This window comes from Oryctolagus cuniculus, chromosome 12 (assembly GCF_051225735.1).
Source record: "Oryctolagus cuniculus isolate XC-2025 breed Fujian yellow rabbit chromosome 12, ASM5122573v1, whole genome shotgun sequence".
In the NCBI taxonomy this organism is placed as follows: domain Eukaryota; kingdom Metazoa; phylum Chordata; class Mammalia; order Lagomorpha; family Leporidae; genus Oryctolagus; species Oryctolagus cuniculus.
This window is the reverse complement of record NC_142878.1, coordinates 91,250,403-91,277,308: the sequence shown is the minus strand read 5'-3', so window position 1 is coordinate 91,277,308 and position 26,906 is coordinate 91,250,403. Positions and strand designations below refer to the sequence as shown.

Sequence of the window (26,906 nt, the reverse complement as noted above, 5' to 3'; positions counted from 1 at the left end):
AAACCGGACTAGACTGTTACTGGAATTAAGACTTATTCTATGCATCTGCTCTCCCACAATATGGCGCTGGGAGAGAAGTAAACAGCTTCCGCACAGCTGCCTCCAGTTCAACCAATTAACTGTAGGACTTGCTCCTGATTGGAGAGCAGCGTACTCGGCGTGTGGGCAGCCGAGTTGGGATTGGCGGAGGAGGACTATAAAGGAGGAGAGAGACGGCATGCACCAGGAACATCTATGGGGAACATCTAGCTGAAGGAACACCCGTGCAGCCCCCGAGAGACCCGGCCGGCGGTGTGCCGCTCCCCTGCGGAAGTGGGGAATGCGGCCAGGGGGAACTGCCCTTCCACGGAGGTGGAAGGGATAGTAGCCAACCCGGGAAGAACCAGCAGCAAACCCGGGGAGGGCCGAGCAGACGAAAGAACAGCGCAGGGTCCTGTGTTGCTCCTCCACGAAAACGGGGAGCGACATGCCAGCACCACAAATAAGCCTTAAAAAGGAACTAAAGAGAGCAGGGTTCTGAGAAGCAACATGGATGAGGTCTCGCATGTCAGCTGGGTGACCTGGGCCACCTGCTGACCTTTGTCCCACAGCATTATCACCTGTGAGATGAGAATATTAAGATATTTACATCTAAAGGTGATGGTAAGGGTTTTTGTCAATTGAGAAGTGAGCTTGGCACACACACGCTATTATTTCTGTATGTGTGATCTAAGTGGTAGGGGACTTGGGAAGCTCAGGCGGGAAGCAGCCAGCAGGTATTGGCTGGACAAAAAGTTCTCAGACAGCGAGAAGCCCGGCAGGCGAGTCTCAGCAACTTCTCAACACGGGGCAAAGACGAAACCTGATCGTAGGTGTTGTCTTCCGCAGAAAACAAGGCAGGTGGGAAACAGCTGCCAGCCTACGCAGAGAGCAACAGAAGAAATGAGCAGCCAGGCAGCCCCCGGGGAGGGACTTCCTTGCAGCAGAGATGTCCATGATCAGAGCTGGACCAGGCACAGCAACCAGCACGGGCAAAGGCACTGAGGCAGCTCCGAGAACAGGGAACCTTGGTTCAGCTCATTTCCGCTGAGGTTTACCGGGAGCCTTCTCCGTGCCAGGGCCCTGCCATCCGGTCCTGCTGGCCACCCTGGGAGGGAGCTTCATCAGCCCTGGCACCTGCTCATTCTACAACAGTCATTCAAGCAGCTGTGGATCCAAAATACTCGAAAATCGAAAGTGAAGAACATGGACAGCCTTTGTCTTGTCTTAGACACTGAACAATGTAGTGTCAGAGCTGGTTACGTAGCAGTTACATTGTGTCAGGTATTATAGGTAGTGATTTAATGTGTGCAGGTTCTATGCAAATATTCACCTTTCAATGCCAGGGACTCGGGCGTTGGCAGATTTCAGTTTCCATGATGGATGCTCAAACCAGTCTCCCAAGGATCCAAGAATTTTGATATCCACGATGGGGAGGGTCCTGGAATCAGTTCCCTGTGCATACCAAGGGCCGGTGCTATTATGATTCCATTTTACAGATGAGTAAATTGAGAACCAGCGAGGGCCACCCGCTTGGTGAAGGAACACTGGAGCCTCCAGCCACGCCCTCCCACTTTGTCTCCAGGCCAGGCCATCCCTCTAGGAGCCTAGCAGGAGAGTGGGAGGAGCTAGGCTTCTCCCTGCCTGGCTGCACTGTCACTCCAGGAAAGCCTGCTTGCCACCTCAGGGTGGCTCCCCTGGTCCTACACATCACTGTTCAAGGCCAGGTGTACATTTCCAGAAAGTTCCTGCCCACCCCCGCCCACAGCAGTTCTTCCTTCACTAACAAGCAAGGCGTTCTGGCTGTGATGCACACTTACTCCGGGAGCTGGTGTGTGCGTGTGTGTGTGTATAAGTGTATGTGTGTATGTGTGTGTGTGTGTGTGTCTGTGTGTGGCGGGGGTGGTCTCCATGCTGTCTTGTGGTCCCGCCCACCCCTCTCCAGTATCCTGGGAGTGCCCTGAGCCAGCACTGCAGCCAGCGATGAGCAGTAAGCAGACCCCATCCTGCTCTCGTGGAGCCGTGGTGCTGACGGGAGAGGCAGATGTCACAAGATCACAGCCATGGAGGATGGCTGGTGGCTGTGATGTGAAAGGGAGGTGTGGCCGGGCACCTGTCAATGAGGTTCGGGGTGATCAGATCTCTGAGCAAGACCTGATGGGGTCCAGGTGTCAGGGTAGCCGCTTCCAGGTGAGGCGAGGGGAGGCTGTGACGTTTGTGTTGAGATTTGAAGGGGACCAGAAGCTCCCCAGAGGACCCGACTTGTGCAAAGGCCCAGAGGTGGAGGAAGCAAGATGTGTGTGGGCGGCAGAAAGGGGTTAGTGGTGACTGGGTTGCAAGGAACCAGAGAAAAACTCGCACAAGATGAAGCTAGAGACCTCACGGAAGGTCTTGGAATTTTTCCCAGGATCCCTGGAGGAGGAGGAGGGGGCAGAAGGGGAACAGCACGCGTGGACACTGGGCAAACTCTCCCCAGGCTGTGAGAACACTCCCCACGCAGCCGCTGAGCTGTAGGCAGGAGCTGGGCCACGCCCCTCGGCTCTGGGGACTGCGACTGCCCCACGAGGCAGAGGTGCCAGCCTCCACCTTGATTGGCAGTGGTTGGTGTCCTGTGAGTGCCACGTGACGCTCAGGTTGAATGTCGTGACTCCAGTGCCATCGCAGGACTGACTGATGCTTTTTAAAAAGCAGATGAGACTCTGAGAAAGGCAGCAGTAGCTGGTGTAATGCTGGCCACAGACAAAGGCAGAGAGCCCAGTAATCACGGATCCCCCCCTCCCCCTCCTCCACCTCCACCCCTGCCACTGTTATCACTACCCAGGGCAGAGAAGTGCCAGCTCCCAGTGTTCCTGCAATCCCTGTTGATCCCAATCACAAACAACTTAGCTGTGCTTGGCTGGTAAGGGGGGTCACACATTTCTGCAAAGAGCCCATTCCCCCGACGTGAAAACCGTGTACCCTCAGAGAGGTCCGAGGAGCTGGGGGCGGGGGCGGGGCTGAGGTGAGAGAGGAACTTGGGAGGTGGCGCCAGTCCTAGTCAGAGGGCACCTCACTGGGCCACAGGAGTCTACTTGGTCACCTGCTTTCCCAGCGGGAACCCAAAGGCAGAGGAGGCAGGACCCGAGGGTAAGAGGGTAAGAGGGGGACCCTCTTCTCTGCTGAGACGATTCCCTGGCCTCAGTGTGTCCCTCCAAGGGAAGGCTGGCCTCTCTGAGGGTCATGGCAGCCGGCACCCTCCAGCATGGGATCTTATTATTCTCAGCCAATCAGAGTTAAGGTCATTTACTTAAAGCCCCAAAGGTCGGATGGGATCCGTCTCCAAGGGCTGGGGTGAGCTGTGGTTGATTCACGTGAAGCAAGCGCTCGGAGCCCCCGAGCAGCGCCTCAACAGGTTCTCGCTGAGGGAGAAGGGGTGCTCAGGCCAGATCGGGGTCCCGGTCTCCAACAACGCAACCACTCGCCGCACCTAGGGAACCTGAGACTATGGCAGAACATCCGCTGTGTGATGAGTGCCACGAGGGCTGTCAGAGCCGGGGATGGCGTGGAAGGAGGAAGCCTGGGGACAGGAGGGAGGAGCCTGGCGGGGAGAGGAGGAAGGGCACAGTAGGTGGAGGGGAGAGCCAGGGCGCAGATGCTGAGCAGAGAATGGGGCTGGCAGCAGGGGGCTGGCAGTGTGGCCGCAGCAGAGGGCGGGCAGAGGAACCAGGGAGCTGTCAGCTGGGGCCACGGGCTCAGCCTGTGTGTGGAAAAGAGACAACCAGAGGAGGGCGCAGAGCTGAGGAGAGCGGGGCCAGGGCACCTGGGAAGGGTCCCTCTGGCTGTGGTCACACAAGAAACGCTGACAGAAGGCAGCAGGTGGAGAAGGGCCCAGGGCACGCTTCAGAGTCACCTTCATGGCCCTCACCCTTCTGCAAGGCGGGGAGGTGGTGGCAGCTCTGGACTCTGACAGCCGGAACGGGCGCTCCTGCCCAGCACTTCCACCCACGCTGGGGTCCTGTGCAGGAAGGGGAGAGCCTGGTCCCCAGGGGGCACCAGGGAGCCAGAGAAAGGGTTGTCCATGCAGGAAATGTGCATGGCCTGTGCACGTGTGTTCAAGGGTATACAGGTGTGTGTACGTTTACGTACAGGTGCGTGTGTGTGCAGACACACAGCTGTGTTTGGGCATGTGCACGAATGCAGCTACATATATGTGCTCCTTCTCATACTTACAGTCAGGTCTCGCTCTGCCACCACAACTCCATGTCTGTGACCACTCTGTGTGCGACACTGGCCTCCCACATCTGCACGGGTTACACTGCTGTCCCTCCCTGCTCCCCAATAGCCAGGGCCTGTGTTCTTCATCCCCTGGGCTCACCAGACCAGAGTCCTCTTCCCCACGACTGCCTGCAGTCTACCAGCCTGGGAAGCCCATTCAAGGGATGGGATGGTAAATGAGGCACAAAGCAGCCAACGTGATTTTCCCCCCACCCTACTCCAAGGCCATGGCACCAAGTTCACGTCCATGTCACTTGCTGCCATGGGCCCCTCCTGCACCTGCAGCAGCTACCGCTCATCAGTCACACTACTCTTGCCCCCTGACCCAGCATCGTCCTTAACTCAACGCTCCAGGCAGCACTAATGATTAACTGGCATGAGTACGTGAGATGGCAGATCAGGTATCCCTGAGAACACGCCTATGACTGTTCTTTGAGGCTTAGACAGTGTCCTACACAGGAACAAGGGCACCGTGGTGACAATGGTGTCCTGCTGATTGAGTCTCACTAATCTCAAAGTTTTGGCTCCTGGCGGGATCCCACCCTGTCCATCCCTTGCACCCCATATTTGCTGGTCCTATCAGTGGTGACAGCCAGGCAGAGGCTTGCTTGAACATAGGCTGGCAAAGGCCGTGGGGAGGACGCAGTCACAGAGTCCTGGTTCTGACGCTGCCCCTGAATGCAGGGCACCCCTGGACACACCTCTGGACTGCTCTGGTGCTGGGTCAAGTGCTTCTGCCGCGTGTAGGTGGTGCCGGCCCATTCCTTCCAGGTCCCGTGAGGGTAGATGGTGGCAGGTGTTAGGATGGCCGTCTTAGTGCATTTTCTGTTGTTGTAACAGAATGCACGAGACTGAGTGCTTTATGAAGAATGGGGTTTATGTAGTTCATGACTCTGGAGTCCACGAGCACGGTGCTGGGATCTGGTCGGCCAGACTGGAGTGTGTGCGAGAGTGGCCAGTAGGGGCCTGTGCAGAAGAGGTGAAACATTGGCTGTAACTTTGCCTTACTGGCCACTTTGCAGAATCAGTCCAGGGAAACCCAGCTCCCTCCCTAAAGAGATGATCCAGTCTTTAAAAAAAAAAAAAAGATTTATTTGAAAGGCAGAGTTATAGAGGCAGAGAGAGAGAGAGAGAGAGGGAGAAAGTCCTCCAGCCACTGGTTTACTCCCCAACTGGCCGCAATGGCCAGAGCTGGGCTGATCCCAAGCCAGGATCCAGGAGTTTCTTCCAGGTCTCCCACACGGGTGCAGAGAGTCCCAAGGACCTGAACCATCCTCTACTGCTTTGTCAGGCCATCGCAGAGAGCTGGATCAGAAGTGGAGCACCTGGGACTCAAACCAGTGCACATATAGGATGTCGGCACCGCAGGCAGCAGCTCTACCACCACATCACAGTGCCAGCCCCTGATCCAGTCTTGACAGGCCTGACCCTGCCTCTCCAGAGAGACATCACTCCATTCCTGAGGGTGCAGCCCCCATGACCTACAGATCTCTCAAAGTCCCCTCCTAACACCCTGACAGTGGGAATTGAACTTGAACGTGAGTTCTAGTGGGGACCAGCCACATCCAGACAACAGGGCCACAGAGGTGTGAGCTGTTATCTCTTGTGATTTCCCCAAAGGGCAAAGCGTTTGGCTCAGCGCAGGATTCCATCTGGAAGAATCGGTTGACATGTGACTTAGCCACACAGGGACGACTCTTGGGGCCAGGGCTGTTTGGGACTTCTCTCTGCTTCACCCGTAGCTGCCCAGCTAAGTGGCAGTCCCTGCTAAAGCCAGACAGAGCCTTGCACACAGGCGCAGAAGGATGTGGCCAGGTAGCCACAAGGACCCCAGGCTTGGGCAGGAGGTGGGAGCCCAGTACCCTGATTCCTTAGTAGGCAGAGACGAAAGAAGGGAGGAAGAGGGAGAGAAAGGAGAGAGGAGGGGAAGAGGGGGGAAGAAGAAACAACAGAAGCTGGGGGACGCAGGACTGGAGGAAGGAGTGAGGAGTGGGGGAAGGGAGCCTTCTGCTTCCGTGAGACCAGGACTCTCCAGGACAGACAGAAACCTGCTCTTCCTAGGACTAGCTTTTGTGCCTCCCCCATCAGTTTATGGGGAGGGTCTGGGCCTCTCCCATCTGACTGGGGGTTCGCTCAAGCAGAAACCATGTGAACCACATTATGCGGGGGCTTCTCAGATCCAGGGGAAGCTACCATCCCCATGGCTGAGGCCCTCTGGGGCGGGTCACCTGCGGCGGGCCCTCGCACAGCCCGGGGGCCTGTACCTCCCCAGCCTGACACCCCGCTTCCCCTCTGCTCCCACTCCAGGGTTCACAGACACCTTCAACGTGGACACCAGGAAGCCCCGGGTCATCGCGGGCTCCAGGAGCGCCTTCTTCGGCTATACGGTGCAGCAGCACGACATCGGGGGCCAGAAGTGGTGAGTGAGACCCGCGCACCGGGCCCAGCGGCTGGCGACCCCCATTCCCAGCAGACTGGACTGTACCCCAGCCGGTCACAGGCTGAGGCAGACCCCGCCCCGGCCGTGCAAGCTGAGCGCTTGGTTTCTCAGGCCCTGTGTCTTCTCGTCTGTGAACTGGGAATGAGCTGGGACAGCACAGGTGTCGGGCAGCCCCTTCCTGTGGCCCTCAGGGACTCGGTGTCTCATCAACAGGGGACAGCACCTCTGCTCCCGTCCACTGGGGTGCCCCTGAGAGTTGGATGTTGCAGCACAGCAAGCCTGGGGCAAAGGCAGTGAGAGCGAGGCCGGGGGAGAGGGAGGGGCGCAGAAAGTCCCCAGGACCCCTCCAGGCCAGGAGCAACCAAGAGGAGGCAATGACTCACCTCCCAGTTTTAAAATAACTGAATCACAGCAGGCTTTATCGTATGATCTGCTATTCCAAGAATGCAAATGAACAAGGTATGCACACGACAGCCACGACTCATCTTTAGATGATGGGATCACCCGTGATCCCACACAGGATCCTCATGGGCCCCACTGCCCCTGCCCCTTCCAGGGTGGCTGGGGCCAGGCCTCTGCTGGACCCTCTGAGAAGGCCTTGGGGACTAATCTATCCCGGGAGACCGCAGTAACAGTGGCCATCAGTGTCCTAAGCCGCCTCCCCCCCACCCTGTCTGCTGCTCCCCACCCTTCCCGCCCTCTGCCCTGGTCCTTGTGCTCCGCCCTCCAGCCACGCTTGCACCTGGCCAGTTGCCCAGCTCTCCAGGCCTTCTCGGCACGTGCCCCTGCCTCCTGCTGCCTCCCCCGCTCCCCCACTCCCTCACCCCACTCCCCACCACCCCAATCTGCACAATTCTCTCCTGGTCTTCCTTCTTTCCTTCCCTCCTACTTTTTTGGAAAGGGGTATCTTATTATCTTTCTATGAAAGGATGACTTACATGGAATAAAGTACCTTGCGGGCACAGCTCAGTGGATTGCGCCTGTGTGCCCACACACGTGTTCAGAAGGCTTCCAGCTTCCAGAAGGCTCCGCCGAGCCCCCTCCCCTTTAGTGCCCCTCCAGGGAAGCACTGCTCCAACCCCTATGGCCATAGGTCAGTTTTGCCAGTTTGGGACTTCACATCGATGAACGGCTCATTTATATCTGACCCCTTTTACTCAGCACCAATCCATAAGGATGTTTCACGGATGTGTAGCATCCTCTTGAATGAATGTATCACTGTTTATTTATTCTACTACTGATGGATACTTGGATTGTTCCCGTTTGGCTATTTCGAATGAAGCCACTACTAACATTTTGTAAATATCTTTTGTCGGACACATGGACTCCTTTTTACTGGATATATACCCAGGAGTAGGGTTGCTGAGTTCAAGGGTAGGTACGTGTTTAACTTTAGGAGGATCTGCCAAGCATTTTTCCGGGGTGGTTTACCATTTTACCACTCTCCCAAGTAACATAAGAGAGTTCTTGCTGTTCTACTCCTCACTAACACGCGCATTACCAGCCATTTCGGCTGTGGGCATTCCAGGGGTGCGCAGTAGCAGCTCGTCATGGGTTTAATTTGCATTTCTGCACTACTGATGCTGAGGAACTCCTCATAAATGTATTGGCCATTTTGATGCTTCCTTTTGTGAAGAGTCTGACTGAGTCTTTTGTCCATTTTTAAATTGCATTATGTATCTTTGAAAATTGATTTATAGGACTTTAAAAATATATCCTGTGTGCAAACCTTTGTTCAGACAGGGGCGTTGTAGAGGTTATTTCTGACTCTGCGGCTTGCCTTTTCTTTCTCTGAGCATCTTTCAATGAAGCGAAGTTCCTGACTTTGATAAAGGCTGCTTTATCCATCTCCTTCTGGTTTTTGTGGGTCTCATTAAGAAATCTTTGCCTCTCCCCAAATTGTACTTCTAGGTGTTAGATGTTCTTCTTTCTTATTTAGGTCAGTGATTCATGAAAAATTAATTTTTGCATAACGTGTACAATAACGGTCAAATTCTTTTTTTTTTTCCCCAACATGGAAACCCGACTGATCTGGCACCATTTGTTAAAAGCTTCTTCCCTCCACTGAATTCTGGGGTCATCTTTGTCAAACATCCATTGGTCTACTCTATTCCGTTTGTCTATTTTTTCTAAATTTGCACCAACAAAAAGCTGTTTGGGTTATGACAGCTTTATAGCAAGTCTTCAAGCCAGGTGCTGTGACGTCCCCAGGTTGGTTTTTTATTGACAAGGCTGTTTTGGTGGCACTAGGCTCAAATATGAATTTGAGAGCCAGCTTGACAACTTTCCCCCAATAAAATGCATTGAAATTTTGATTGATGTTGCACTGAGTTTTAGCATAGGTGTGGAGAAATGACGTCTTAATAGCACATGGTCAGCTCATGAATATGCATATCCTTTCATTTATTCAGCTTTTCAAAATTTCTGTCCATGATGCTTTAAAATTTTCAATGTAAAAGTCTTGCATAGCTTTTTTTTTTTTTTTTTTTTTTTTTTGACAGGCAGAGTTAGACAGTGAGAGAGAGAGAAACAGAGAGAAAGGTCTTCCTTTTGCCGTTGGTTCACCCTCCAATGGCCGCCGCGGTCGGCGCGCTGCGGCCGGCGCACCGCGCTGATCCGATGGCAGGAGCCAGGAGCCAGGTGCTTTTCCTGGTCTCCCATGGGGTGCAGGGCCCAAGCACCTGGGCCATCCTCCACTGCACTCCCTGGCCACAGCAGAGAGCTGGCCTGGAAGAGGAGCAACCGGGACAGAATCCGGCGCCCCAACCAGGACTAGAACCCGGGGTGCCAGCACCGCACACGGAGGATTAGCCTAGTGAGCCATGGTGCCGGCCAGTTACCATTTCTAATAGCTTGTTTGTAGATATTTTGGACTATCTATTGCATGATCAGATCATCTGAAATAATTACAGTGTTCTTTTTGCTCTCCTAATCTTCCTGCCCTTATTTATTTTTCTTTCCTAATTGCACTGGCTAAAACTTTTGGTGTAAGGTTTAATACAAGTGTTGATACTGAATATTCTTTCTTATTTCCATCATCAAAGGGAAAACTTCCAATATGGCAAAATTAAATAAGATGTTAACTGTAGTCTATTCATTTGTTTGTTTTAGATACTTTCAGATTAAAGCAATTTTCTGCTATTTCTAGTTTTCTGAGGTTTTCTTCTTTAATTGTGAACAGGATTGAATTTTATCAGATGCTTTTTCTGCAACAATTGAGATGATTATATGGTTCCTATTTATCCTGTTAATGTGGTTAATTTCATGGATGGATGGATGAATGCTTTTGGTATGAAACCAAACTTGCATTCCTGGGCTAAAGCTCACTTGGTCACCATGTATTCTCAGGAATTTTGTTTCTATGAGATATTTGTTTCTATTTTTTACTTTATGAGTTGTGTTGGCCTATAAATTTTTTTTTGTAATATCCTTTTTGGGTTTTGGTATTACAGTTAATCAGATCTCATAGAATATGTTGTAGACAGGCATTTGTTGCAGTGGTTAAAATGTTGCCCGGGACACCTACAGCCCATCTCGAGTGCCTGGGTCCTAGTGCCAGCTCTGCTTCCAACTGCAGCTCCTGCTGATGCACAGCCCAGGAGGCAGCAGGGGGCGGCTCACGCACTTGGGGCCCTGCTCTCCAGGCTGGGACCCAGACGGAGTTCCTGGCTCTTGACTTTGGCCTGGCTCAGCCCTCGCTGTTTTGGGCATTTGTGGGATGAAGCAGTGGATGGAAGATTTCTCTGTTTCTCTGCCTCCCTCCCTCTCTCTCCTTCTCTTTCTCTCTCTGTGCATGTGTGTCTGCCTTTCAAATAAAACTAAAATTATTTTTTAAAGTAACATTTTGAAAAGTGCTCTTTTTCTATTATTTAGTATAATGTGAGATTTGTATTGTTTCTGTAAATATTTAGAAAAGCCGACCAGTACAGCATCTGGATTTTCCTCATGGGTTCCTGTTGCTTCTTGGGTTAAGTTTAGTAAATTGTATTTTGCAACTAATTTGTCCATTTTCAAATTTTGTTAACACATTATTATTCATGTTAGCCTCCCATTATCTTTTCAGTGTCTATGAGATCTTTTTCATTTCTCCTACTGGTAGTTTGTCTTTCTTGTTCTTGATCAGGATTGCTAAAGGTGTATGGATTTTAGTAATGTTTTCAAGGCTCAGCTTTGGACTATTTGCTTTCTCTATTGAACCTCTGTTTTCTCTTTCTTCGGTTCCTACTCTTATTTCCTATTCCTATTTCTTTCCTCCTATTTTGGGGATTTAATTTGTTTTTTTTTTTTTTCTAAATTTGTATTAAATTGTTGATTATCTAATCTTTTTGTTTCTAATATATACATGGAAGGCTATAAACTTCCTCTGAATATTCCCTTAGCTACATCCCACAAATTTTGATGTGTTCATTATCAATCACAGTTCAAAAATTCTAATTTTTGTTGTGATTTTTTTGTGTGTATGGGCTATTTAGAAATGTGTTAGTTTTCACATGTTTGAAGAGTCTCTAGTTATCACTCTTTTCCAGTTCTAATTTAATTCCACAGAAGTCACAAGAGACACTGTATAATTTGAATTCTTTGACATTATTTTCTTTAAGACTGAGGACATCACCTATTTTAGTAAATTCCCAGCACACTTGAAAAGACTGTGCATCTATAATTTATTAAATATATGTAATATATAAATTATATGTAGAAATTTTCTATTTGATTGGGTTGTTCAAATCATTTACATTCTCACTGATTTCTTTTTTTTTTTTTTTTTTTGGTATTAAAATTTCCAGCTATCTGGAAATTTGCTTCCCTCTCCTTTTAGTTCTGTCAGTTTTTTATATTTGAAGCTATGTTAATTAGACAATATGTAAATGTTAGACTGTGATCCATCCTATTAAATTGATCCTTCTTTATCTTTAATAATGTTTCTTGCCTTAAAGTCTAATTTCTCTGATATTAGTATTGGCATACCCACTGTCTTTTTTGTCAATTTGGGGGGGTTCTCTTTTTCCATAATTTCATTTTCAATTTTTCTGTGTCCTTGTATTTAAAGCATGTCTCCTGTAAACAGTCTTGCTATTTTTAATCCAGTCTGACAATCCTTGCCTTTTAACTGGCTCATTATATTCAGTGTAATAACTGAGAAAGAGTTGGGTTGAATTCTGTCATCTTGCCATGGATATTACAATTGCTTCATCTATTTTTGTTCCTATTATTTCTCTTCTTTGAACGTCTTTTGATAAGTATTTTGAATATTTGTCTTTGCTGCCTCTAGTCTTTAGCTTACCTTCTTTTCTTACTCTTAGCATTCACCCTAGAAATTGCAGTATGCATCCTTGATTTACTACAGTCCACTTTAAATTAGTACTTTTGCCATTTCCTACATAACACTAGAACTTTGTAACAGTCTGGTTCCAGTTGCCTGTTCCAGCCTTTCTCTCAGTTTTGTCATCTATTTTACCTTTGCGTGTGTTGTTAACTTCCACAAGACATCACTGTTGTTGTTGCTTTAAACTATCAATACTTACGTCAGCTCACCCAAAGAATTACCTTTTCTGGTGGCCTTTGTTTTTTCCCATACAGATCTTTTGTGCTTTAATTCAAGACTATTTTCGTTTAGCCAAAGATGTCTGCTTAGTATTTCTTTTAATGCAGATATTCTTATAATGATTCTTTCAGCATTGGGAATTGTGGTGTTTGGGGTTTTTTTTTGTTTGTTGGTTTATTTGTTTGAATAAATATTTTTCTCACCTTAATTTTTAAAAATATTTTATTTATTTATTTGAGAGGTAGAGTTATAATCAGAGAGAGACAGAGAGAGAAACAGAGAGAAAGGTCTTCCATCTGCTGGTTCACTCCCCAGTGGCTACAATGGCCAGAGCTGGGCTGATCCAAAGCCAGGAGCCAGGAGCCTCTTCCAGTTTCCCACATGATTACAGAGGCCCAAGGACTTGAGCCATCTTCTGCTGCTTTCGCAGGCCCTAGCAGAGAGCTGGACTGGAAGTGGAGCAGCCGGGACACAAACCGGTGCCCATACAAGATACTGGCAGAGGCTTAGCCCTCTACACCACAGCATCAGCCCCTCACCTTAATTTTTGAGGATTATCTTATGTAGGTATAAAATACTTGACTGGCAGTTGTGTGTGTGTGTGTGTGTGTTTCACTTTAAAATGTCATTCTGTTGTCTTCTGGTTTTCTAGTTTCTCTTGAGATGTCAACCTGTAGTTTTATCATTATTCTCTTTTATTTTTATTTACTGATTGATTTTATTTAAGAGGCAGAGAGAGACAAGCAGACATTTCCCTGGTGTCCAGGAGCCAGGAACTCAGTCCAGGTCACCCACATGGATGGCAGAGACCCAGCTCTTTGAGCCATCACTTGCTGCCTTCCACAGTGTACATTGGCAGAACCAGGACAAAAACCCAGGCACTCCAGCATGGCACAAGGGTATCCCAAGTGGCACCTTAACTACTGAACCAAAGAGCTGCCCCTTATTATTCTTTTGAACATTGTTTTCCCATGCTTGGTTTCCTGCTTGTCTTTGGTGTGAGCAGTTTGACTGTGATGTAGCTAAGTGTAGTTTTGTTTATATTTGTTCTGCATGGGGTCTCCTAAGCTTCTTGTATCTATAGTTGACATCTTCCAACAGATTTGGGAGATTATTTACCTTCACCACTGAGAGTACAGTTTCTGTCTCATTTATACTCTCCTTGTCTTCTCCGGCTCCAATTGAGTGTGTGTTACACCTTCTTGTCATATTCTTCATAACCCTGTGTGGGTTTTTTATTCCATTTTTCTCTGTGTGTGCTTGAAATTAGGTATCTTTTATTGATATTTCTTAAAGCTCACTAATACTGTTTTTGTTGCATCCAGTGTGCAGCTAAACTCATCCAATACACTATTACAGAATTTTATGTTTTAGTCCCTATATGTCCTTTTGATTCTTTTGTATAGCTTCTAATTCTGTCAGAATCATCTCTATCCCCTTCCTCCATCTTTTATCATATTTTTATTTATTGTATTTTTTAAAGATTTATTTATTTTTTATTTAAGAGTCAGAGTTACACAGAGGGAGGAGAAGCAGGGGAGGGGGTCTTCCATCCGATGGTTCACTCCCCAGTTGGCCTCAACAGCCAGAACTGTGCCAATCGAAACCAGGAGCCAGGAGATTCCTCCAGGTCTCCTTCATGGGTGCAGGGGCCCAAAGACTTAGTCCATCTTCTACTGCTTTCCCAGGCCATAGCAGAGAGCTGGATTGGAAGTGGGGCAGCAGGGACCAGAACTGGAGCCCATATGGGATGCCGGCGCTTCAGGCCAGGGTGTTACCCCACTGAGCCACAGCACCAACCCCATATTTTTAATGTATTAATCATACTTATTTTGAAGTCCTAGTTGGTTCACTCAAATATTGGGAACATCTTTGGTCTGCTTCTAGTGACTATTTTATCTCTTGGTTATCAGCCATTTTTTTCCTAATTCTTTTCTTGTACAGTAACTTTTTATTCTATGTTAAATATTGTGGATGATACATTATAGAGGCTATGGATCATCTTACCATTCATTAAAAAACACTACATTCTGCTCTGTCTAGCAGTTAAGTAAACTCATGGAGACCTTAGCACTTGGTTTGGGTCTTGGTTAGTGCAGGTCTAACCTGGTCTTGCCCTTACTCCTGCCATATGGTTTTTGCTTTTGGAGTATAGAGTTTCCCCAGTCTCAGATCAAAGCCCAGGGCATTCATAAGATCTCCCCATTAGAGCAGCTATTTCCAACCACATTTCCCAGAGTCAGCCAAGGACCTAGGGAGGCTTTCAACAAAAGTTGGGGAGCTCTTGCCAAGGCTTTCTCCTTGCTGGTGCCCTGTCCCTCCCAGAGCTGTAGTCCTGGCAGCCCTGCTTCCAGTCTTCCCTCCATCCAGGGAGACTGTGCTGTTGGGGTGCACTCCCCTTCCCTGGGCTGCAGGAAAGAAAACGCCTGCACAGGGAAGGCAGGGCTGGCTGTGGGTTCTGCCCCACACTTCCTCTCTCTCTCAAGTGTCCTGCTTTGTTTTCATTGTGGTCCAGTGCCCGGAAACAGCTCTTTCATGCATTCTGTCTGGCTTTCAAGGCTGTTCACAGCTGGAACGGAAAGTCCTGTTCATATTCTTTATTTTTCAGCTATTATAGGATCTAATTTTTTAACTTTTTTTAAAATTTATTTGAAAGAGTGACAGGAGAGGGGAGAGACACAGAGAAAGGGAGATCCTCCATCCACTGATTCACACCCCAAATGCCCACAAACAGCCAAATGTCCACAAACAGCCAGGAACCTGGAACTCCATCCTGGTCTCCCACGAGAGCAGCAGGGGCCCAAGTACTTGGGCCACTTTCTGGTGTCTTCCCAGGAACATCGGCAGGGTGTTGGATCAGAACCAGAGCAGCCGGGACTGGAAGCTGTGCTCTGATGTGGGAGGCCAGTGTCACAGGTGGTGGCTGGCCAGCCCCTTCTTTCATGTTCTTTTCTCACCTTAGGTACCACTTCCCCTGGGAAACCTTCTCTAACCATCCCTTCCCATAGGGGGATTAGCCACCCCCATAATAGTCTATATTTCCCTTCTCCTGGCATTTCTCAAACTGAATAGTCATTGCCTATTTCACTGTCTCTCTTCCTGAAATCAAGGCTGTAATCCCCGGCATTTAGCAGGGGTTCTAGGAGCCTGTTCAGAGAGACTAAACTCATGGCTTAAATCTCTAGCCCAGAGGTAAGACGAGGAACACCCACATTCTTGACATGCTGGGAAGGCTTGGAGGTGAAGCCGCACTGACTTTTCCCAGATAGAAGTTATTCTGACTGATCTTTGTTTACTAAGCATCTGCTGGATTTTACCGGATTCTGAGTAAAATGTGGTTGCACTCTCAAATAACTCACAGGCCAGCTGAGGCGGCAACACGAACATCCTTGGAATAATTGAAAACCCATTCACAACAAAATACACACTGCTGTTAATGACATTCATCTTGGCAAGGCCACTTTCTCCATGAAGGCGTTCTAGATCATTCTCTTGGCCTAAAATGACCTTCCCTTTCTGGGCCTCCTCTCTGATGGCACACGTCACTCCTTGTCTTGTGCTGGAGCCACATGGGCCAGGGCCCATCTCCCCCACGGGACCCGGCTTCATCCCCTGCGGCCTGAGAGCAGCCAGCACACCGTCCCGCTCACAGCAGGATTTTCTTGTCCGGGCCTGCCTGGGGTCTCTGGAGGGCTGCAAGGGAGACAGGCATTGGAACGGGGTCTGAGGTTGGACCCAGGTGTGCAGACAGAGGTGACAGAACTGACTCCCAGTCGCTGGCTGATGAGAACAGCAGGAGCATCCTGGGAGGAGCTGGTCCCCCAGGCAGGTAGGGTTCGTCCATTGCAGCCACCAGCCCTGAGTTGAGTAAAACAGAGACAGCAGCTTGGGGGACACAGGCAGCCGAGCCGCAGGTAGAGGCATGGGAGCACACTGGGCCTTTTGTGCGTGAACCCCACGGCATAGCTTACGTGGCTGCCTCCCCCAGCCCCTACCTTCCCTCTCCTAAAGGCAGCACCCCAAGCTTCTTTATCCTGACAAAGAACCCTGTACGTGTTGGTCATAGGAAAAGAGAGGCTGAAGCCAGCATCACTGGGGGGGGGGGGGGGGTCAAGGTTGACCGTGATGAGCGACCCCAGAGGGGCGGGGTCTTGAGCCCCTCATAGGAGGCCAAGAGCCAAGGTTGGAGGTGCAGAGCCTCGGCCCCTTGGCGGGAGACCTTGTGAGAAGCCATCTCAAGCCTCCCGATCTTCTATCTGCTCCTGTGTCAAGTGGGAGTGGGCATACCTGCCTTGGGTGCCGAGCAAGATCCAAAAGGTGTAGGTATTTTGTGATCAGCAAAGCAGAGATGAGTCGCTCGTAGCCTATGGGCAGCTCAAATGGAAGTCAAGCCACTGGCTACCTGGTTACGTGCAGGCCACTGACCCAGGCTCTTACTGCCTCCTAGACGTACACCTGGCTTCCAGCCCTTAAGGCGGAGCTGATCTGCACCTCCTGAGCCTGCAGTGGGGCCAGGAAATCTGTGCTTCTAGAAACACTTCCAGGGGCCGGCGGGAGGCACAGTGAGTTCAGCTGCCTCCTGCCACAGGGCCCCTGCTACCCACATGGGAGACCCAGATGAAACTCCTGGCTCCTGACTACATCCCACCCCAGCCCTGGCTGTTGCAGCCACTCGGGGAGAGAATCAGCAGATGGAAGATTCTCTCTCTCTCTCTCTCCTTCTCTCTCTGTAACTCTATCTTTCAAATAGGAAGGAAGGAAGGAAGGAAGGAAGGAAGGAAGGAAGGAAGGAAGGAAGGAAGGAAGGAAGGAAGGAAAGAAAAAGCAAAGCAAAGCTCCCAGCTGACTCTGGCACAAGGCTGGGGTTAAAGGTTAAAGTCTCCACCATTCCCCCAGAGAGCATAGGACTGGGAGAGACCAGCAAGGCAAAGCATCACTCGCCAGCGCCCGCCCCCCAAGACCTGCTCTCAGCATTGCCCCAGGCAAGATCCCACCTGCCATCTCCCTCCCACCGCAGGTGCCAGGCTGAGAGCTTGCCTGAGTGCCAAGGGCACAGGACACCGAGCACACAGCTGGAGGGTGAGCGGACAACAGCCTCTGCCCTCCGCACCCCCAACGCCCAACCCCAGCCAGGGGGAGGCCACCTGCGCACGGGCTCCAGGCAGCTGGAAGAGGTTCCCACCTGCTTTGGTTTAGCAACAATAACAACACGCACAGACCCACCAAACAGAAGGAGAAAACAGACTCCTCTCGGCCTGAGGCTTCTCTGCCCCTGCTTTTAAGCCCTTGCGTATTTTCAGAGAAATCTGATCCATATGGCTCCGCTGCATTGACATGGAAGTCATTAAGTCAGCTGGTTTTTAGAACCCTTGGCCGTGCCAGGGGCTGGGCACGGGGAAGCGAAGGGCCTTACTGAGCCCGGAGCCTCCTGGTGCTGCTGAGACCACACAGCAGAGCCCTCCCAGGCTTCCAGGCCTCTCAGCCCTGCAGAGAGAAGGCCGCTCCCTCTACCAGAACGCTGGCGAGCAGGTGCCTCGTAGCTCCCCAGTGCGCTCCAAAGGGGGCCGTCTTTAGGACTCTGCAGCCTGTATTTTATTTCTGATTAATTTATTGACTTGAAAGGCAGAGTGACGGGCAGAGAGACACACAGAGAGAGATCTTCCATTTGCTGGTTCCTTCCCCAAATGTCCACACAGCCAGGGCTGGGCCAGCCCCGAGCCAGGAGTCAAGAGCTTTATCTGGGTCTCCCACACAGGTGGCAGGGACCCAAACACTTGGGCCAACACAGCCGCCTCCCAGGTGCATTAGCAAGGAGCTGCACTGGAAGTAGAGGAGCTAGGGCTTGAACTAGGCACTCTGATACGGCACGTGGGGGCCCCAAGTGGCTGCTTAGCCTGCTGCAGGCTTTATGGGCAGGAGGCCAAGGGGAACCCCTGGGAACATGTCTAGGGCCATAAGCAGCTTGCATGGGAAGTAGGCACACGTGTGCGCGTACACACAGACCACACACAAATTTTACAGGTGCAACAACTCAGAGTCCAAGAGATGACACAATCAGTGTCAGCATTGGGCCTGGAGCCCAGAGCTGCCTGTTCCCCGCTGACTCGGGGCAGGGGCCTGGTTCAGCCCAAAAAGAGACCTGGATCAGAAGCAGCTCCCTCCCACGACTGGCCGGGACCCGCGGTCCGCTGGTGTCCAGTGGCCCAGCACTAAGCAGAGCCCCAAGGCCCAGGAAGATGGAGTGAGCCCAAGAGAGGGACCCCCATGGGACCTCGGGAATTCAGCCGAGGGGGAGCGCATTTCCAACCCAGCAGGAGAGGGCGGCAGAGGGAGGGCAGAGGGTGGCAAAGGGGCCGGCATGGGCGCGACAGGCAGGCTGCTGGGCAGAAGAGTGATCGGCAGGAGCTGTCCTGCGAAGGATGGTAGCGGGGGGGGGGGGGGGGGGGCTTCTGTAGGGAGGAGGCGGGGGGCGTGGCCAGGCTAAGGGGTGGGGGGTTGGAGGGGTGCTGCTTGATCAGCATCGGTACTTCTTGAGATTTCAAGGACGAACGAAATTGCAAAGTGCCTACCCTATGGAGCTCTGCTTCCGGTGCGCACGAGGCATTATCGGTCCGTCCATCGCCTGTTGGGAAGTGGTAGGTACAGCTGTGAAGCTGTGGACTTGGGGACGGTGACTGGGGCGGGCGCGCCGCCGTGTCCGGAGGGCAGAGGTTGGCAGGCGCGTGCTCGCGCGAGGCGGGTCCGAGGCCTCAAGGGAGTCGGGGCACGCGGCGGGCGTGGTGCACAAGGCCCCGCTTCTCCCCGCCCACCGCGGGTACCGGAAGCCGCAGGCCCCGCCCCTCTGCGGCTCTGGGCGGGGCCTGGGCAGCACAAGGCCCAAGGGGTGCCCGTGCCCCGGGCTTTCTATCCGAGGTCCAGGGGCGGCACTAGGGCGCCCCGCAAGTGCGGAGACCAGCCGGACGCCCCTCCGCGCCCTCCCGTGCACTCTGCTCCTCCGCCGCCTGCGGCCTGGCCTCTTGGTTTCGCACCCTGCTCCTCACCTGAGTTCTAATCCGGACACAGCATCGATCCCTTCATATGGTTTCGTGAACCTTCTTTCCGGACTCCCTGGGGGCTCCCGTGCCTCAGACCCTTCGGGCTGACGGGAAAGGTGGTCCCTGTAACTGCAGGATTCAGGTCCCGCTCACGCCCCTCCCAGCCCTCGCTGGCGGCCGTGTTCTGTGCTTCCAGGGGTCTCTGGGCTGAGCAGGCAAGTGAGGGCGCACCTGAGCGACTTCTCACCGCAGGGCAAGTTTAGGTTTCCCAGCTCAGCCTCCTCCCGAGCCGCCTAAGCACGTATGCCTCTGCTCTCCGGCCGACAGTTTCCACATCTGTGAAATGGGCGTGCTGATGCCAACCCCAGAGGGTTCTTACGAGGATGATGTAGATGGGGTCCCTCCTGGGGTAGGTGCGGGAGGAGCTGGCCTGCTCCCTTCCGGGGTCCAGGGAGAAGTCTCAAGGAAAAGCCCACCCCATCTCCCCACCCCTGCACCAACCTGGTGTTTGGACAGAAGGCTGGATCTTGTCTGAGTCCGTCCCTCTTCCTCGGTGCCAGGGCCAGTGCTCAGGCCTCGGGCAGTTTGGCCCTTGGCCGCTGGGGAACTCCCTGCGGAACAACTGCCTGAGTTCTTTCCCTGGCCCCAGCTCCCAATGCCACAGCACAGACACACAGACAGGCCTTCCGCTGCTTTCTGTCGGAACAAATAAAATCCACACCATGACTCATTCTGGTTAAAGAAGAAGTCGCTACAGAAGCAAAGCCTGAGGTAGGATGAAACCACCCAATGCATGAGAGAGAGAGATTGTCTTGGGGGAAATGTTGGCTCGGGGCCCTGAGCCAAGCCACCCAGGAGATCCTGGCAGACACACGGAGAAGAACAGAAGTTGCAAAGGCCTCCAGAGTAGCCATGCAGACAGCCGTCCTCACTGGATGGAGCTGGGGGCACCTGCAGGCCGGGAGAGCCTGGATGAACACAGGCCCAGCACACAAGAGCTGAGCCAGCGTGTGCAGCTAAGACCCAGCCTGTGGTGGGCTCCCTGCTGCCCTGCTGTTCTTCTGCCCTTGCTTTCACAAGAAAAAAAAAAGGGGGGGGGGTAACGCAACCTGGGAAATCCCCGGGACTCGAGTGTTGCAGGGAGGGCCCAGGACTGGCCCGCGCACCAGCTGATCAGCCAGGCATGGAGCTAAGCCCAGCGCTGGCAGCCCTGTAACCGCCACCGCGGGCTGTAGGGGCAAGAGGCGCAATGTCAGAGGCGGAAACACTGGAAAGAACGGCTCCGGTGACTCACCTCCAAGGGCAGAAGTGAAGTGGATGTGGGCGCTTGGGGGAGCCAGGGGAATTGGCCCAGTCAGCACCTTCTCTCCCCAGCCCTGCCCTGCAGCGGAGAATCTCTCTCCCCCTCCCCCTTCCTCCCTCCCTCCCCCCTCCCTTCCTCCCTCCCTCCCTCCGTCTCTGTAACTCTGCCTTTCGAAAAACTAAAATAAATCTTGAACGAAACAGGAATGAAGTGGGAAAAGCCATGAGAGAAGGGAGAAGGTGAGGTGGGAGATACACAGCCGACCAGGAGGGGAGGCGGGCGGCACATCCGCCCGGGGTGGGGCCGCCAGTTCACCTGTGCGTCTCTGGTGTGTGGAGCAGGTCTGAAGCAGGAGTTGGTTCAGGGGGTCTGAAGGTGACCCGTGCTGGGCCTTCTTGTGATGCAGGGTGTAGGGGCTCGGGGGCCTCAGGGGGGTTTCCTGGCCTCTTCTTTCCTTTGCAAACCTTGGAAGGACGCAGTGGAAGGAAAGTGAGACAGCAGGGCAGGTGGGTGAGAGCCGGAGGCCCCACCAAGCCCCAGGATGCCTGCGCAGTGACAGCAGCGTCTGCCTGCATCATCCCCTCTGCCGCTGCCCAACTGCCGGGCTGAGGGTTTGCACCCCAGGAGGAGGAGGTTTCCAGAACTGCAATGACGGACTCGGCCGGCTCAAGCTGCGCCACGGCCTTTCTTTCCGGTTCCTCAAAGTAAGAACAATTGTGTCGGAGTAGCCGTTAGCCATATTCCAGAACAGGAGGCGAGAGGGACGCCTGAGCCGGGGACCAGACGAAACGTGCTTAGGAGGAGTCTGCACCCATGACCATGACCCAGGACCTGATGTTGCCCGGACAGGCTTCAGGTGCTCGGCTCCAACGTACCGTCTGCCGCCCGGCTGTGGAGTTGCTTATCCCTAGCCAAGTGCCTTGAAAGTGGACCCACGTGGGTGCTGGTGTTTGTTCACCATTTCTCTGCACGGCACGGGCCCCTCGCCCCTACGGGAGACCTACTTCCCATTCTTCCAAAGCCCACTGATGGCTGATAATATGACCCAAGGGTGCCCACACCTGACTACACAACAGAATCACCCGTGAAGGTTAACAAGGAATTCGAGGGCACTTGAAAAATCTTCCTGGGAAGTGGGATTAAAGGAAAAGTTTAGGGGCTAGTGCTATGGTGCAGTGGGTTAAAGCCCCGACCTGCAGCGCCTGTATCCCATATGGGCACCGGTTCAAGTCCTGGCTGCTCCACTTCCAATCCAGCTCCCTGCTAATGTGGCAGGGAAAGCAGTGGAAGATGGCCCAAGTCCTTGGGCCCCTGCACCCACGTGGGAGACCCAGAGGAAGCTCCTGGCTCCTGGCTTCGGATTGGCACAGCTCCAGCCATTGGGGCCATTTGAGGAATGAACCAGCGGTTGGAGGACCCCCGCCCCTGTCTTTCAAATAAATAAATAAATAAATAAATAAAATAAATCTTTTTTTAAAAATGATGAGTTTATTTTAGTGCAAAAAAAAAATTGAAATCCACGCCTGGTTCCCTCCCTGAACATTTTGAAGATCCTTTAGGCATGGCCTTCAAAAATATTTTCTGCGGCAAAATCAGCTTCCCTTTCCTTTTTTTAATAGATTTTTTTAAAGGTTTATTTATTTATTTGAAAGTCAGAGTTACACAGAGAGGGGAGAGGTAGAGAGAGAAGTCTTCCATCCGATGGTTCACTCCCCAATTGGCTACAACGGCCGGAGCTGAGCCGATCTGAAGCCAGGAGCCTCTTCCAGGTCTCCCACATGGGTGCAGGGGCCCAAGGACTTGGACCATCTTCCTCTGCTTTCCCAGGCCGTAGCAGAGAGCTGGATCAGAAATGGAGCAGCCAGCTCTCCAACTGGCGCCCATATGGGATGCTGGTGCTTCAGGCCAGGGCGTTAACCCGCTGCACCACAGCGCTGGCCCCAAGCTTCCCGTTCCATTCCGTTGTCCATGAATACGTCGGAGTCCCCTGGGGCAGATTTCTCAGCCAGTCCTGGAGGCACCAAGACAGCCTCCCTAGAGTCCATTTGTGGGACCCCTGCTTCGAAGGTGGCTGAGGAGGGGCCGCCCACTGTTCTCCCCCCGAAACAGGTGCAGGCCTCGCTGCGCTCCCCAGAGCACAGGTGAGGACCGCGCCTCCTGCGTGCCCAGGTGCACAGAGCCCAGCACAGGGACGTGCTCCTGAGCTCAGCCTGTCCAGCCGGTCACAGACAGAGGCTCAGCCCGGTCTTCAGTGTGAGCCGAGGGGATCAGGGCTGGACCCGAGGCCCGGGAACCCGGGAGCCTCCTCCTCGCTACCACGCCACAGCCCGGGAGCCAACAGACCCACACATACCAAGAAATTAAAACTCCGCTTCCCACCCAGAAACAGCTGTCCAAACTATGGCTGTGTTTACGTTTCGTTTTCAGAGGAGAGACTTGTTACAGAAAGTGGCTGTGAGAAGCAAGCAAGGGTGTCTCAGGCGCGTTGAAAGGAGAGGGGAGATGGTCCTACTGTGGGCTCAGGAGAAGGGCCTTGGTCCTACTGTGCACTCAGAAGGGCCTTGGTCCTACTGTGCGCTCAGGAAATGGGCCTTGGTCCTACTGTGTCAGGAAATGGGCCTTGGTCCTACTGTGTGCTCAGCCTCTCTGGGGAGAGAACAGTCCACAGCCTCCTTCCCGGAAGAGCTGGTCCACGGCCTCCCCGGGCCGGCAGCCCACCTGTGAATGGGACCCAGATGAACCCAGCCCAGCTCTGCCCACAGCTACACCCCAAGAAGCAAACGAAGACTTCTACTGAGGCTGGAGCGGCACTGGGAGAGACGAAAGGCGGATCAAGGTCTCTCTCTTTGCTTTCTAGAAGCAAATTATCTTGAGAGGCGAGAGAGACATGAACAAAACATCCCAGGAATTGAGCGCTTTCAGCTGAGAGACCAAGGAAGACTTCCTGGAGGAAGAGGTGCCAAAGCGGAGCTGGGACGAGGAGACTACACACACCAAGGCAGGAGGGAGAGAGTGCTGGCGTGTTCAGAGATAGACATGTGGTGATGTGCCTGGCGCTGGGGCGTGACGGAGAAGGGGAGCGGAGAGGTGGACACCCGTTACCTAAGCAGCACAAGACGGTCCCTTCCCCCTTCTGAGCCAGCCTGGCAGAGGACTTTGTGAGCCGTTACTGTTTCTCACTCTCCCCTCTCTGTTCCAAGCCCTCCGCAGCTTGGGAAAAACTGTTGCCTGCACAGAAACTGAGGCGGATCAAGCGAGAGTTGCCCAGAACAAGTGGGGGCCTTTGCAGGCATCCCACACGCGCTGTGTGCCAACAGGCTGCAAACCCGAGACTGGGGCCGCCGGCACGCCCAGCCTTCCCAGTGACGTGGGCGTCCTCTGGTGTCCCGGCCCCACTCGGCTGCTCGTGAGCAGCGACCTTGCATTTTGCTTTGATACAAAAGGTTGCACACTAGAAAAAAAATTAATAAAGAAACCGCCGTGAAGGATGAGCGGGGGCAGGTGCCGGGCGTGTGGCTCAGTTCCCCAAGGATGCAGCCATGAACCTGGCCAGCTGGGCCCCAGCACCACGGGAGCTTGAGGATCGCAGCTCGGATTCGACAGGGGAGAGAGCTGATGCCGAGGTCCAGAAAGCAGATGGCGCGGGACAGGACGGCGGGTGGAGGTGCAGAGCCTGCTGGGCGAGGCGGGCTTAGGGGTGAGCCCCACGTGTTGCCCCTGAAGGGCAGGTCCTGGCACCGCGTCCTCTGCAGCCCTGGCCAAGGTGGGCGCAGGGGGCAGGCAGCAGCGAGGGGACACAGAGCCTGTATGCAAGAGGGTGGCTTTTCCCTAGAGTGCATCAGAGACTTGGAGCCCAAGTGAGCGCCACCACCCCTCTGCAGCTGCCACCGAAGTCCTTCTCCCAGTTCTCAAACCTCAGTCTCAACAGGGCCCAAGGCGTCACAGAGGGGACAGCCGCTGCTGGCCTGGGGACCCCTTCGACAACCCCTGCTGTGTTATCTTTGCCCCCGCCCCAGCCTGAAGGCAGGGGTGAGGTCACGCTCACCCTCGGCCCCAGCGCTTGGATGTTGGGGGTGGGAGGCTCAGCGCAGGTTACGGAGTGAGCGGATGAAGGTGTGAACTGCCAGCCGCCCCTAATAATGCGAAGCCGTCGTAACACAGCATAATCAGACAAATGGGACTAATAGAATGCACGTGTGCAAAAAGAGAGCACTTTCCAGAAGGGAGTCGCTGGGACCATGGCAGGGCCAGGCGGGTCCCGGGTCTGCAGTGAGTGGGCGAGTGGGGCCCCCAGGGCTGCCCACGGTGCTGGTCTGGTGCAGGTGCTGGCGGGCTCCAGGGAAAGCCGATGCTGCGGTTCCTGTCTGAGTCAGAGAAACTCGCTGTCCCTGTGTGGGGGCAGGCAGGCAGGAGGCCCGACTCTTCTGGGGGGACAGGGCCAGTGTTTTGCTCCCTCCGGCCTCCAGCCGGGAGATGAGTCCACTCCCACCCAGGGCGGGTGCCATCTGCCTTGCTGAGGCTACAGATTTCAGTGCCCAGTGCCCACGCGTGCTCCCAGAACACCCCAAATCAGCTTGGACCACACACACACACACACACACACACACACACACGTATCTGGGCGCCCCAGGGCCCAGTCAGGTCGTCATGGACTGAAAGGAACCAGCAGTGCGCAGTCTGTGCACGTTTGTTGCTGAAAGCACACACAAGGGCTGTGTCCGTCTCAGGTGGGGCTTGGGGGAGGGGGAGGCGCGTGCAGGGAGAGTAAGGAGTGAGCTGGCAATGCAAGGGGCCCTCATTTCTGGGGCCCTAGGGGTCCAGGCTCTGCAGGGTGCTGGAGCCGAGGTGACCCCGCAGGCCCAGCTGCTTGCCCAGGGAGGCCCGCAGGTGCCCACTTCTGCCTGTGGGCGGCCTCCCCACCCACCCCCCGCCCGGCCAGCACTGCTTCCCCAGCCGCACGCTGAACCCATTAGCGGCACGCTCACAGTGGCTGCCGGGGACTACATTTTCCATGGGGAGGGGAGGGGAGGTGTGGGGACGGCCGCACCCAAGGAATAGTCTCCCCTTTGTTCTCTGGAGTTCCCAGCCCCCTGACGCCCGGATCTCGAGCTTCCAGATTCTTCTCAGAGGTGAAGAGAGCACTACCTTTGGAGACCCGGCTCTGGCATGGACCAGCGGTGTCTGCCAGCTTAGTACAGTGGCGCTCTGAACCTGCCCCGCCGGCCTCGGAGCTGTGCACGGGCCAGAAGCAAGGCTGCTCCCTCTCTGTGGAAGTCACTGGTCTAAAGGACAAGGCTCATTGGATTTCCTGGGGCGGGAGGCTGGCAGGGAGGGGACTGGGCTCCCCCGGCTGTCCCTGGCCCTGCCAGCCTCCCTCTGGGCTCAGGGCCGCCTACAGAGCCAGGAGGTCCCCTTGCTCCTCCCCCCAAGCAGGCAGGAGCCTCTCTGGGCCCGTGATCCACCCGCTAGGGAGCTAAGCCATGCACATGCCCCTCACCAGACTCAGCCGGGGGAAGCCTCTGTGCCCTGGGGGACGTGCTGCCCTGGAGTCAGCAGGCCGGGCGCCACCTGCTCTCTTGTGCCCTCTCTGAGCCTGGAATGTTCACCCACGGCTGGCCCCAGGGACTTCCAGGTGCCCCCCAACGTGCCCCGAGCTCTGACAACCAGCCGCATCTGGAGGGCAGGGGGCTGCTGTCAGGGGCTTGCTGCTCCCACAAGTCTGGGCCTGAGGACAGTTTGGTGCCCCCAGCTGAACAACCAGGAGAAACCTGTACCTGGTGCTGCAGCTCCACCCCCACCTCCAGGCAGACCAGGAGGGGAGGGGCCTCTGCTTCTCCCCTCATTGGTCTCCTTGGCCCGTGTTCCTCCAATAGCACCGTAATAGTCGGGACTGTTGGGGCGGTTTTCACTATGTGTGTCTTTCATTTGCCTTACACATGCTAAGGTCACCATGTTTTCATGTATAAATACCTCAAAATTCAACTCAGATTGCTACAGTAAAAGGTACTTATTGCCTATATATCTGGATAAAACCAGCAGTAGTGTGGGCTGCAGGTATAGTTGGATCCAGGGGTTCACAGAACTTCCAGCTCCTTCTCAGCCCTCTCCCTCTCAGGCATCAGCTCACAGCCTCCCTCACTGACGCAGCATGGCTGCCAGCAGTCCCAGGCCATATATCCCCACACGACAGCAATCGGAGAGAACACCGTGGCCCCCGCACCTGGGGCAGAAGTCCCGAGAGCCACTGACCCCGACTTAGCCGCTGCAGCCGCAGGTGGAACTGGCCTTCTCTGAGCTGTGTGCTTCAGCCACGGG

The 26,906-nt window shown here is 53.7% G+C and overlaps 1 protein-coding gene across 1 annotated transcript in view; it reads left to right on the top strand.

Moving 5' to 3' along the window:
• ITGA11 (integrin subunit alpha 11) overlaps positions 1-26,906 on the top strand; it is a 100,931-nt gene that overhangs the window by 17,769 nt on the left and 56,256 nt on the right. The window contains exon 2 of the mRNA XM_002718168.6: positions 6,580-6,691. Coding sequence (XP_002718214.4) covers positions 6,580-6,691 — 112 coding nt within the window. The remainder of the gene's footprint in view (positions 1-6,579; positions 6,692-26,906) is intronic.